Source organism: Gorilla gorilla, chromosome 8 (assembly GCF_029281585.2).
Source record: "Gorilla gorilla gorilla isolate KB3781 chromosome 8, NHGRI_mGorGor1-v2.1_pri, whole genome shotgun sequence".
Lineage (NCBI taxonomy): Eukaryota > Metazoa > Chordata > Mammalia > Primates > Hominidae > Gorilla > Gorilla gorilla.
The window spans coordinates 116,565,136-116,577,878 of NC_073232.2; the positions used below are offsets into that span (position 1 = coordinate 116,565,136).

The 12,743-nt window shown below is 45.2% G+C and overlaps 1 protein-coding gene across 1 annotated transcript in view; it reads left to right on the top strand.

Moving 5' to 3' along the window:
- Window positions 1–10,334, top strand: part of GSTO2 (glutathione S-transferase omega 2) — a 31,883-nt gene extending 21,549 nt beyond the window's left edge. Inside the window, exons 6-7 of the mRNA XM_004050055.4 lie at window positions 8,471–8,577; window positions 10,044–10,334. Of these exons, the coding sequence (XP_004050103.3) occupies window positions 8,471–8,577; window positions 10,044–10,200 (264 nt within the window). The 3' untranslated portion in view covers window positions 10,201–10,334. The remainder of the gene's footprint in view (window positions 1–8,470; window positions 8,578–10,043) is intronic.
- The last annotated feature ends 2,409 nt before the right edge of the window (window positions 10,335–12,743 follow it).

Sequence of the window (12,743 nt, forward strand, 5' to 3'; positions counted from 1 at the left end):
GGAGTGCAGTGGCATGATCATGGCTCACTGCAGCCTCGACCTCTTGGGCTCAGGTGATCTTCCTACCTTAGCCTCCTGAGTGTCTAGGACTACAGGCACCACCATGCCTGGCTAATTTTGTGTATTTTTTGTAGAGATGGGATTTTGCCATGTTGCCCAGACTGGTCTCGAACTTCTGGGCTGAAGCGATCCTTCCACCTTGGTCTCCCAAAGTACTAGGATAAAAGGTGTGAGCCACCACACCCAGCCCTACAAATATATTTTGAAGATATGAATTAAGCTCATTAAAAGGATGCCAGCATAGAATTTTCAGAGTGGTCCTTTAATCCCCAAATTTTGACAGTTGTATTCTGCACCTTCATGGAGAATCTAGGTCATAACTGATGGGCAGCAGGAGGGGCATGTTCTGCTGCAGGTCCTCCCTCTAAGGCTCCTTCCCAGAGGAGAAAATGGTCTTAAATATGCCCTAGGTTTGTTCCACACCCTAGGTTTGTTTTACAGGGAACTGGGTCATCACATGGTTAGCTCAGCCTCAGCTATATCATTTTAGCAGGGGTCTGAGATTTGAAATCTTAAGAACCTCCATTTATCTTTTATGAGCTCAAAACATTTCTGCCCTGCAAAAGACTTGAATAGACATTTCTCAAAAGAAGACACACAAATGGCAAACAGACATATGAAAAGGTGCTCAGCATCATTGATCATCAGAGAAAGGCAAATCAAAACTACAATGAGATATCATCTCACCCCAGTTAAAATGGCTTACATCCAAAAGACAGGCAATAACAAATACTGGTGAGGATGTGGAGAAAAGGGAACCCTCCTTCACTGGGGCGGGAATGCTAATAGTTTAACCATTGTGGAGAACAGTTTGGAGGTTCCTCAAAACACTAAAAATTGAGCCACCATATGATCCAGCAATCCCACTGCTGAGTACACACCCAAAAGAAAGGAAATCAGTGTATCAAAGAGATACCTGGACCCTTATGTTTGTTGCAGCACTGTTTACAATAGCTAAGATTTGAAAGCAACCTAAGTGTCCATGAATAAGGAATGGATAAAGAAAATGTGATACAGGCCGGGTGTGGTGGCTCACTCCTGTAATCCCAGTACTTTGGGAGGCCAAGGCTAGCGGATCACTTAAGGTCAGGAGTTCGAGACCAGCCTGGCCAACATGGTGAAACCCCGTCTCTACTGAAAATACAAAAATTATCTGGCATGGTAATGCATGCCTGGAATCCCAGCTACTCAGGAGGCTGAGGCAGGAGAATTGCTTGAACCTGGGAGGCAGAGGTTGCAGTGAGCTGAGATCACACCACTGCACTCCAACTTGGGTGACAGAGTGACACTCTGTCTCAAAAAAAAAAAGAAAAAAGAAAATGTAGTACATATACACAATGGAGTACTATATGGCCATGAAAAGAATGAGATCCTGTCATTTGCAGCAACATGGATGGAACTGGAGATCATGTTAAGTGAAACAAGCCAGGCACAGAAAGACAAACATCACATGTTCTCACTTATTTGTGGAATCTAAAAATCAAAACAATTGAACTCATGAACATAGAGAGTAGAAGGATAGTTTGCAGAGGCTAGGAAGGGTAGTGTGAGCTGGCGGGGAGGTGGGGATGGTTAATGGGTACAAAAAACACAGAAAGAATGAATAAGACCTACTATTTGATAGCACCACATGGTGACTATAGTCAATAATAACTTCACTGCACATTTAAAAATAACTTAAACAGTGTAATTGGGTTGTTTGTAATTGAAAGGATAAATGCTTGGGGGAGTGGATACCCCATTCTCCATGATGTGCTTATTTCATACTGCATGCCTGGACCAAAATATGTACCCCATAAATATATACACCTACTATGTGCCCACGAAAAATAAAATTAATAAAAGATTTCTGCCCTGGAGTTGAGTACTTTTCCACTGCTTCTGGAAAAGGGCCAGTGTTGCTGATGTACTGGCGTGTTGCTTTGTGTCTTTTTAGGGGCCACAGAGGGTGGAGGATGGCTTCTGCTTTTTTGGGGGGCAGAGAGTAGGGGATGACCTCTGTATTTTCAGAACGATTTTCATGAGGAAAAACTCTTTCTTCCTCCTCCAGCAAGTACAGCAGCCCCCACTGGGAGCCACCACACTGTTTCGAGATTGGGGGCCTGGGATTTCTTGGCAATGGTGTAGATGGTGGTGAAGGTGAGGTGGCCGCTTCAAGGTTTGAAGCTCAATTATTGAGGCTGAACCAAAGAGTTGAAGACTGGAGCTCTCTCGAATGCCTGGTTTGGAGATGTCTGGGATTCGCTTCTCCTAATGATCTTGCTTCTCTCGCGAAAACTTTGCAGATTTCTTCATCCTCCGGTTGAACGTTCTTGGGGAGCCGCGGCCGACGCGCCTCGCACTGATGGCCACCAGGGGGAGCCCCGCGCGCTTCCTCCTTCCCCTTGTGTTCCAGGGCGCACTTCAAAACGCTGACGTTCTCCTTCGTCCCTCTGGGGGCGCCCGAGGGGCCCTCGCAGAAGATGAGGTGCCTTTCCAGCCAGGCTTCTCGCGTGCAGGGCTTGGGAACAGTGCACCCCCATCCTACCAAGCAGTCCCTTCCTCTTCATTTGCATCGCGTCCGTAGTCATATTTTTCAGTGAACTGGAGAACAGAAAATTTTAAAATAGATTTTTCTAATATTCCAGAAGGTCAAACACCTTTCTGCAAAGTATCTAGCATACTAAAGGGGAAGTAATTTTACATGTCTGGAAGGTACCATGTTTGCATTAGAAAGGAGCTCTTCTATTGTACTAAAGTCTCCAACAAACCTCTTGAACTCTTAAGCCTGAATTGAAAATGTGTCAGTGTTTTCAGAAAATCTGAGGCCTAGAAGCTAGAGCCTCAGTTCCCTCCCCTGCCATTTGTAGAAGCCTTATAGGGGATATCTGGGGTTTTTGAAGAAAAACACTTTCTAAGTAGGCGATTTTGCTTTGCTTGTTCATACAAAAGACAGTGGTTCTGAAAGTGAGGGATGCCATTGTGAGGGAAGCTATTCAACATTAAGAATGGCCAATATCTTTTTTTTTTTTTTTTTTTTTTTTTTTTTTTTTTTTTGTCTTTTGAGAGGGGGTCTTGCTGTGTTTGTTGCCCAGGCTGGAGGGCAGTGATGTGATCATAGCTCACTGCAGCCTCGAACTCCTGGGCACCACTACACCCAGCTAACTTTTTTATTTTTTGTAGACACGGTCTCACTATGTGCTCTAGGCTGGCCTCAAACTCTTGGCCTCAAGAGATCCTTCCACTTTGACCTTCCAAAGCACTGGGATTACAGGCGTAAGGCACAGTGTCTGACCACCAATATCTTTTTTTTTTTTTTTTTGAGACAGGATCTCACTCTGTCACCTAGGCTGGAGTGCAGTGGCGTGATCACTGCTCACTTCAGCCTCTACCTCCCAGGCTCAGGTGGTCCTCCCACCTCAGCCTCCCAAGTAGCTGGGACTGCAGGCACAGACCACGATGCCCAGTTAGTTTTTTTGTAGAGACAGGGTTTTGCTATGTTGCCCAGGCTGGTCTCGAACTCCTGGGCTGAAGCAATCTGTCCACCTCAGCCTCCCAAAGTGCTGGGATTACAGGCATGAGCCACCATGCCTGGCTGTATCTTTATATGTGATATATAATCAGGTGGGAGAACTCAACATAGAATTCTTTAAAAGGATGGATTGGATATTAACATAACTACTGCTAAGTGGATCTAGATCTAACACCCATTTTTCATTCCATTTCTGATGGTAAAACACTTAAGAAAGACAAGACGTTGGATGTTAAGTCTGTCAGTTTATTTTGCCTCTGCCTCTATCCTAAAATTTTTTCAGAGGGGTAAATGCAAGGGACTTGTTTTAAATTGAGTACAAGAAAGAACTATTTTAGTAAAGTTGCCTGAAGATCTGCTCATCAGTGGAATAAAACAGGAAGGAGAGAATTCTGATAAGCTCTTTCATCATGACTATGTTGGAATGTCTCATCCCTCTGTCAGTTGCTTTGGCTTGAGCTTCTAATTCAGAGAGCATAAAAGGGTGAGACTAAGGAGGAAATTCTTTTCACAGAGAAGCTCAGAGCTGAACCAATCCTTGGCTGTAGAGAAGGAGGAGCTTTCAGAGTTTGCTGGTTCCAAGCTTTTTTCTGTTACTTAAATTTAAAGCTGGAACAGAAGGTCAAAAAACAGGAAGGAAAACCGTATCAAGATATCAAGTCATGGTATTCTTTTTCATTCTTACAGAAAAGAATTCACAAGAGACTTGAGGAAGCTTTTTTATTTTTATTTTGTTTTGTTTGTTTATTTATTTTAAGATGGGGTCTCACCCTGTTGCCCAGGTTGGTCTCAAACTTCTGGGCTCAGGTGATCTGCCCACTTCGGCCTCCCAAATTGCTGTGATTACAGGCATGAGCCACTGCGCCTGGCCAATTTTTTTTTTTTTTTTTTTTTTTTTTTTTTGCGACAAGGTCTTTCTCTAGAGTGCAGTGGCATGCTCACAGCTTAGTGCAGCCTTGATCTCCCAGCCTCAAGCGATCCTTCCACCTCAGCCTCCTTAGTAGCTAGGACTACAGGCATCACTAGGACTACAGGTGCCACCACCACGTCCAGCTAATTTTCGTATTGTTTGTAGAGACGGGGTTTCACCGTGTTTCTCAGGCTGGTCTCAAACTCCTTGGCTCAAGCAATTTAAGGACGCTTTTCATTAGAGTCTAAAAATACATATTTGAAATTGAATGACACAGGGTTGACACTAGTCGGAGAATTAGGAAAATGTGATATACGTGTTAGTTCCAGTGCAAACCGGAGAGCCCGTTAACCTCCCTGGGACTGGGTTTCCTCCTCTGCACAGCAAGGCTCCCCTGTACTTCCCCACGGGAGACAAGAATCACATCACCAGCATGTTTTCCTCTCCCCTTTGGCTGCCAGGAAACTCAAGAGTCAAATTCAAGGCTTTATTGAAGGAACTCTGCAGGACCCAGGACGTGATATCTTGATACTGTTTTCCTTCCTGGTTTTTGACCTTCTGTTCCAGCTTGCGTTTTCCCTGATTATAGCATTTTATTATTTTTCATATTTAGTATGTAGTGCACATTTTTACACTACACTTCTAATCCTTTGTGTAATGATCATGGTAGAAATAAATGGTGAAATGAGGAGGTCACACTTAGATGAGTTTCAGGGGTCCTTCCAGTCCCAATTTTCCAGGATTCTTAAGGGGAAAAAGTAATTTTACGTGTCTGGAAGGTTCCAGGTTTGCACAGAAGGGAACTCTCCTATCGAGAGTCCTGAGGACTTCAGCAGACCTCCAGGGAGGCCTGTCCAGGATGTTTTCCTACGTCTGTAAGGGAGTGAGCACTTTGTGCTAGTTTAGGGAAAGACAGCTTTTCTGTTGGGATTTTAGACTTACCCTGCTTGAAATTGGTGGAAAAATACCTGTCTGGGATGGGGCTCAATAATCTGCAGCTGTATTAGGAAATGCAAGTAGTTTTGATGTGGGTGGTTTCAAGACACATTTGGAAAATGTGAGGGAAATGTGTATGTGCATTTGCTGAGCGGGGGACTGGTGAAGGATCACCGATCCGTTTATTCCTAATGCTCATCTCAGCTTTTTATTGTGCCGAGTACCTTGATAAGGCTTGGGTTATTTTATGAGTGTTTATATATAAACTGATAGTGTCCATCAGATCATGTATATTTAGAGGCATGCTCCTACTTTGAGTAAATGGAAAGCTTTAGAGATATACACTAAATAAACATCAGTTACTAATTAAAAATTCCCTCATCACTTTACCAAAGGACCCACCATGGGTTCCATTAAATGTCTATTTATGGTTTGTTTTGACAAAGACTTTTCCAAGAACACCTCTGTTCTGTAAAGCAGAAGAGCTGTGTAGATGTTCCAGAGTCGCTTGGTGTAAATTTGGTTTTGATTTGTGCCATGAAGCCCAATAACAAACTGGAGGCACACATTTCAAAGCCAGTGGTAAGAGTTTGAGTAATGATCATCTATTCCTGAACATAAAGTCTGGAGCCTTCTGGAATCCATAAAAATGGAATGATTTGTTCCTTTCCCCTCTAACCAAATTTTATTCATACCTGGCTATAAATAGCTTCTGTTTTGAGTTTTCACTGGTCAGACTCTGCTGTTTTAGTGCCATCCTGTTAGCTGCCTTGAACAAGGTAATGCCACCTAACATGTTTTTTCAGACTTCCAGGACAATGATCAGGGGGACTTCTCCATGCCACACTGGGAGGTGTGAAGGCGTAGGCTTTAGGGCAACCCCTCTGAGAAGGGGTGGCAGGTGGAGGAGCCCATTGATCCTTTCTGTCAGGGATGGCTTTGCTTTCTGTGGGTGTCACCTTCAGGGGCCTGTGTTCCCACTCATCACAGGAGCTCACATTTACTCAGTGGGGCCAGAGTGTTCTTCATACATGGTGATTTTACTCCTCACCATAACCTCCGTGGTGCGTGCTAACATGACCACCATTTTGCAGATGAGAACATGGAGGCTTGCAGGGGAGGTAAGTTGCCCCGGGTTCCATGCTGAATCAGAGGTCAAGCTCAGCACACAGCACAGGACCAAGTCTGCTGGTTCCCAAGCTCACGTCCTTACCTACAACTCTGAATCACCCCACAGCAGAGTCAACAAGCTGGCCTGGCATGTGAAGAAGCAAGCCTGGGTGTCTCCTGGCTGCCAGTGCCATCCCTGCCCCGGGACCCTAATCCACAGTTTGATTCTGGTCCTTTTGCCCTCTGTCCCTCACCAGAACCCTGATATTTCCAGATGAAAACACGAGTATAGCTTATTTCCACAACTCATCTGGGCCCAGCAATCAAGATCTATAGCTATAGGGAAGTATTGAGTTGATTATGAGTTATATAGGTCAAAATGAGTAGCTTGCTTGATTGAAGCAGGTAATTTGTGCCATACTTTTCTCTTTGGGAAGACCTGTACCAACAATAACCTCTGCTAAACACTTTCGCTTTTTTAAATTTGCAGGTACTTTTTTGGGGCTTTCTTTGGCTGCCTGTCTGTTGAGAGTTTGTTTTCTTTACAGTCCATCTGATTTACAGTCCATCCGGGTTGATTTGTCTCATTTGGGAATGAGAAATTTTATTTTAATGCATTAAGTAATAGTGTTGAGTGGCCAACAAATGTGAAGTTTGAAAAGCTCAAATGAAAAAAAAAGTGTGATAGAAACACAGAGTTGGGGGCCGGGTGCAGTGGCTCACACCTGTATTTCCGGCACTGTGGGAGGCCAAGACAGGAGGATCCCTCGAGCTCAGGAGTTTGAGACCCCTGGGCAACATGGCAAGACCCCAAGACCCCATCTCTACAAAAAAAATGTACAAATCAGCCAGGGGTAATCCCAGCTACTTGGGAGGCTGAGGTGGAAGGATTGCTTGAGCCCGGGAGGTTGAGGCTGAAGTGAGCTGTGATTGATCTACTGGACTCCAGCCTGAGTGACAGAGCAAGACCCTATCTAAAAAAAAAAAAAAACAAAAAAAAAAAAACAAAAAAGAAGAAGAAGAACACAGGTTGGAATTTGAGGGGGCCTGTTAAATAGGATGCTCTTTCCTGCCTTAGTTTTGAATTAATTGAGAAGATAAAATAATAAGGCATGGAGATTACAGCATCCCCTTTCTTTTTTTCTTTTTCTTTTCTTTTTTCTTTTTTACTTTTTGCTCTTCTTGGCCAGGCTGGAGTGCAATGGCACAATCTTGGCTCACCACAACCTCCGCCTCGCGGGTTCAAGCAATTCTCTTGCCTCGGCCTCCCCAGTAGCTGGGGTTACAGCCATGTGCCACCATGCCCAGCTAATTTTGTATTTTCAGTAGAGACGGGGTTTCTCCATGTTGGTCAGGCTGGTCTCGAACTCCCCACCTCAGGTAATCCACCCGCCTCGGCCTCCCAAAGTGCTGGGAATAGAGGCATGAGCCACCAGGCCCGGCAGCATCCCCTTTCTTATTGATAAAGCAGATCTTGGAGAATGGGAGATCCTGAGTGGGGTTCCTAATGCTAACCTTCAACATCAGGCTGAGGCTCACCTTGTCTTCAAGTAATGGGCAGTGCTGGCCTGAGGGGGAGCCTCCTCTGTCCAGGGCTCAGCTTATCCTTGGAAGGCTTAGCACATGGAGGAGCTGCTCCAGGCTAAGAGGGAGGGACTGGGGTACTCTGTAGAGGTTGTTCTTACAGTTTCTTCAATCAGATGAGCCACACTGTCACTCTAGTGTTGAAAGGAGGGAAGGGACAGAGGTGGCCAGGAGTGTGACCCTCAAAGAGGCAGAGGAGACCTCAGGGAAAGAGAAGAAGCATTCTCCTAACCAGAGGGAGAAGGAGAGAGGCCTCAGTTCTCCCTCTCTGGGAATTAATTTGAGATTTACATTTAGTGTCTATAAACATGTCAGCAGATATATAAACTTATTTGCTTTTGCTTTGTTTCCATTTTTAGATTCTTGAGTATCAGAACACCACCTTCTTTGGTGGAACCTGTATATCCATGATTGATTACCTCCTCTGGCCCTGGTTTGAGCGGCTGGATGTGTATGGGATACTGGAGTAAGACATTTGACCTTGTGGTGGTAAATTCCCGGAGTCACACTGAGTAACAATGGTTAAGATGGTCTGCATGCCCCCTGTAGACATGTTTCAGGGTGTCTGTGAAGTGAATCAGGTTTCTAAACCGCAGTGTGTGCTTCCTTGTTAAAAACATATGTGCTTTTCCACTGCTAACTTCAGACCCACACTTTGCCCGCATTTCCGCAGGTAAGACCCCTAGTCCAGGAGCCTCCCACAGACTTCAGAGCCTGCTGTCCTCACCAGCGCCCCCACATGGCCGGTCTGAGAGCAAGTGGAGAGTCACAGTCACAGTCACAGTGCCCAACGCCTCCACCTGGTCCTGACGGGTCCCCAGTGGACACCATATAACCTTAGTCATGTCTCATTGCCCGGAGGAATCTTCCCCCAGATAGGAATAACCTTATAAAAAAGATTTGTGTAGTAATATATGCTTGATATTGGAACATACAAACAAAATGGCAGTGACACACTATGGAAGTATGGAAGTGCAGGGACATTAAAGGAGAAGAAATAGCTGTGTAGGCTCCTGGGCAGAACAGTGCTGTGTTACTTCAAAGCTCAGTGAAGCTGGACGTGTGCGGACGTCCATCCTAATCCAAGCCACCCTCATGGTGGGTGCTGGACATTTCTGGCACTTGGAAATCCGGCCCTGCTGAAGCAGAACTGTGTCTGCACCTTCATAACCCGTGGGCTGGAGCCCAACCAGTCACTGTCTCCTGCACTTCCGACTTCAGCTCTCTTTGTCAGGATATTTAAAACTCAGTATCAAACATAAAATTTACAAAAGGCTGTATCCTCTGAAGACAGAGCATGGAGTCACAGGTTAGGAAACCTCACTTCTAGTCGTGGATTTCTGACAACCCACTCATATTATCTTCAGCTTATTGCTTTATAAACCCCAGAACTAAATATCCTGGTCGAGCTTTGAAAGAGCCCTGTCGGCTCCATGACTTCAAGGTTTCATCCTTGTTTTATTCATTTAAAAAATGTTTTGGAAATTATTTGTCTTTATTTTTTTATATCTCCTAAAGTAAAATCTGAGAATGACCCAAGAATATTTGTTTCAGAGGGTTGTCTTTTTGTTGGCAAGCAGTGAAGCATATGTAAGTTTCTCAAGCTTTAAAATATATATATATATATCTTAAAAAACAAAACAAAAAAAATGAAGCACAGACATGTTATTTTCCCAGAGCCATCAGTCCAAAGTATTTCACTGTATTATTAGAAGCAACAACTTCTAAACATTCAACTATTCCAAAAATAAGATTTTCCTCCAGTAAGTTATCATTCTCACTTGATAATAAGATAACTAAGATAACTCCCCAAATAAACTCATTCTTCATATCTCGCAAATCTAAAAAGCAACGTGCATCCCCTTTCCTAATGGCTCCCCTTTCCTGATGCCTCCCCCTGCACCGTGCTGACGCTTCTTTCTTGTCTTGCAGCTGTGTGAGCCACACGCCAGCCCTGCGGCTCTGGATATCAGCCATGAAGTGGGACCCCACAGTCTGTGCTCTTCTCATGGATAAGAGCATTTTCCAGGGCTTCTTGAATCTCTATTTTCAGAACAACCCTAATGCCTTTGACTTTGGGCTGTGCTGAGTCTCACTGTCCACCCCTTCGCCATCCAGAATTCCCCAGCTTGTTGGGAGTCTACATCACGGCTTGTCTTGGGAATCAGTCCGTCTCTCTTTCTTTTCTTTGAAGTTCCCAATAAAATGAAAACAGGAAATGTATTCTTCCGATAATCATTTGTCTGACTCCTCTAGCCTGTAGCTGCTGCTACTGCTGCTTTTTGTTTTTTTTTGAGACAAGATCTTGCTTTGTTACCTAGGCTGGAGTGCAGTGGGACAGTCACGGCTCACTGCAGCCTTGAACTCCTGGGCTAAGTTGATTCTCCCGCCTCAGCCTCCTGAGAAGCTAGGACTACAGGTATGTGTCACCACGCCCAGCTAATTTTTAAAAAAAATGTTGTTGAGACAGGGTCTCACTATGTTGCTCAGGCTGGTCTCCATCTCCTGGCCGCAAGCCATCCACCCAACTTGGTCTCCAAAGTGTTGAGATTACAGGCATGAGCCACCTGGCCTGCCTAGCCTGTAGCTTCTAACTATTTTCTAGAAAGTGCCTGGTGCTAATGTCAGAGCACATTTTGGGAGCCTGTGTGCCTCCTAACTCCTTGGCCTTCAGCCTAGTTTGATCTCCAGATTGTTGGTGCAGATGCTGATGCTGAGGTTCAGGGTCAACCTATGACTGATGCTTGTCACTACAGAATGGCACCCTCCAAAGACCTCCCTGGTGAAAGCTTAAGAAGAGGGAGAAGGAAGAAGAAAACACTCCAAGCCTAAATACCTTCCATTTGGCAAATGAATGTCGCTGTCCACGTGGGCGAGTATGAGTGTAATTCTCCAAACTTTGGCCATGGGCCTGGAGACACCGAGGGTCTTGTGACTGGAAAGAATTCCAAAGCAGGAAATGAAACACCAGTTTATCACCCAGGACTAACTACGTCAGAATTTCACTGGTGCTGTCAGGGCTCAGGATGTCTCACAAAATGTTCTATAGCCGGCATCCTGCCTTAAAAAAATACACACGCCCCAAACCCAGCCACAAGCAAAGGTCATTCCGTTGGATTTGCGTCACACTCTCTTCCAATTCATCTCAACAGATGCCTCTGGTTGCCTGTTGTGTACCAAGCCCAGGGACACACTGGGGATAAAGTTGAAAAAGACATTGGCTCTGTCCCTGGGAGCCCCCATCTCTCCACTTATCTTGGTTGAGGTTTTAAACCTAGCGCTTTGGAGCTGCTTGTCTGTTGTAGGGATGCTTGTCTCCGATGTGGCCCCTCTGCCAGCTTCGCCAGGCGGTACCACCCCACTGAAGACAGCAAAGAGCTGAGGATGGCTGGTGCCAACAGGTCCCTTGGGCTGGGAGCATCTACTGCCTGCACTATGGGAGGGGGACCAAGTTTGTCCAATGCCATTTCATCTCAGTGTCTGAGGATCAGCCTGTGATCATTTCAGCTTTGCTCATGCTGGATCCTTTCCCATCCTCCTATCTGTGCTGAGACACCAGGCAGCAACAAGAGCGATGTTTTGCCTTGTCTGTGCCCCCTAAGGAGCTGTCTGCCGCCTCTGCCTCTGAGACAGCCCAAATCAGCCCTCCTCTCTCCCCACGTCTCAGTCTGGCCCTGCCATCTGCTGGCTCTGGGTATATTTTGACCCATGTAAATAGTTACCAGGTGTTACTCTGTGCCAGCTGGACAGAAACAAGCCTGCTTGGTGAGGTGGCCAGAACTTCCAGAAGAGGCACCGCATGACAGGGGCAGTCTGCCGCACCATCTGCTCCGGATGTGGAGCCCTGTTGCCATGGCACCCTAGTTAATGCTGAGTGAGGTCTGTGAATCACCGTTTTCCTGGGATCTTTGCTCCAAGAAGAGGGGAATCTTCTCCTGTGGCCTCTCATAGGACTTAGAAGATTGATCAGCCTTTTGCTGGTACAAATCCTGCATGCTAGTGAGTGCTTGTCATAAGACCAAAGTTACTACTGATGCAACAGGAAATGGCATGCCTCTGGCTTACCAAAATGAAGGTGTTCTCTTTTGGGGCTCCGCACACTAATTTAGAAAGCTTGAAGAACCAGGAATTATAGAATGGAGAAAAGCACTCATGGGGGAGGTTTGCAGCCTGGTGGCCTATAGCCCAGTTTGGGATTTGAGTGCCTCTTGGCCAGGCATGCTCCCTGCTGTTTACCAGGGTCCTGGTCACCTGCACATCCTTACACTTCCTCCATCTCACTTCTTTGTCACTTGTCTGACCCACAGAGAAAACTGAGTTGTCAATCTTTGAATAAAACTAGAAGGATGTGGCCTGGAGAAAAGAGGGAAGGAGGTAATTAAATAATGCTCCATGAAGAACTTTTAAAATATGCTTCTTAATTAATACATGTGGAAAGATAATACATATGGGTTAAAAATACAATAATGTAAAAGAATAGAAAATCTTCCATTATCTTATGTCCTAGAGATAACCACTTTTAGTAACTGGTGTCTAACTTTTTTTTCCCTTTTCTTTTAAATAATAGAGATGGGGTTTTGCTATGTTGACCAGGCTGATCTTGAACTCCTGGCTTCAAGTGATCCTCCCATC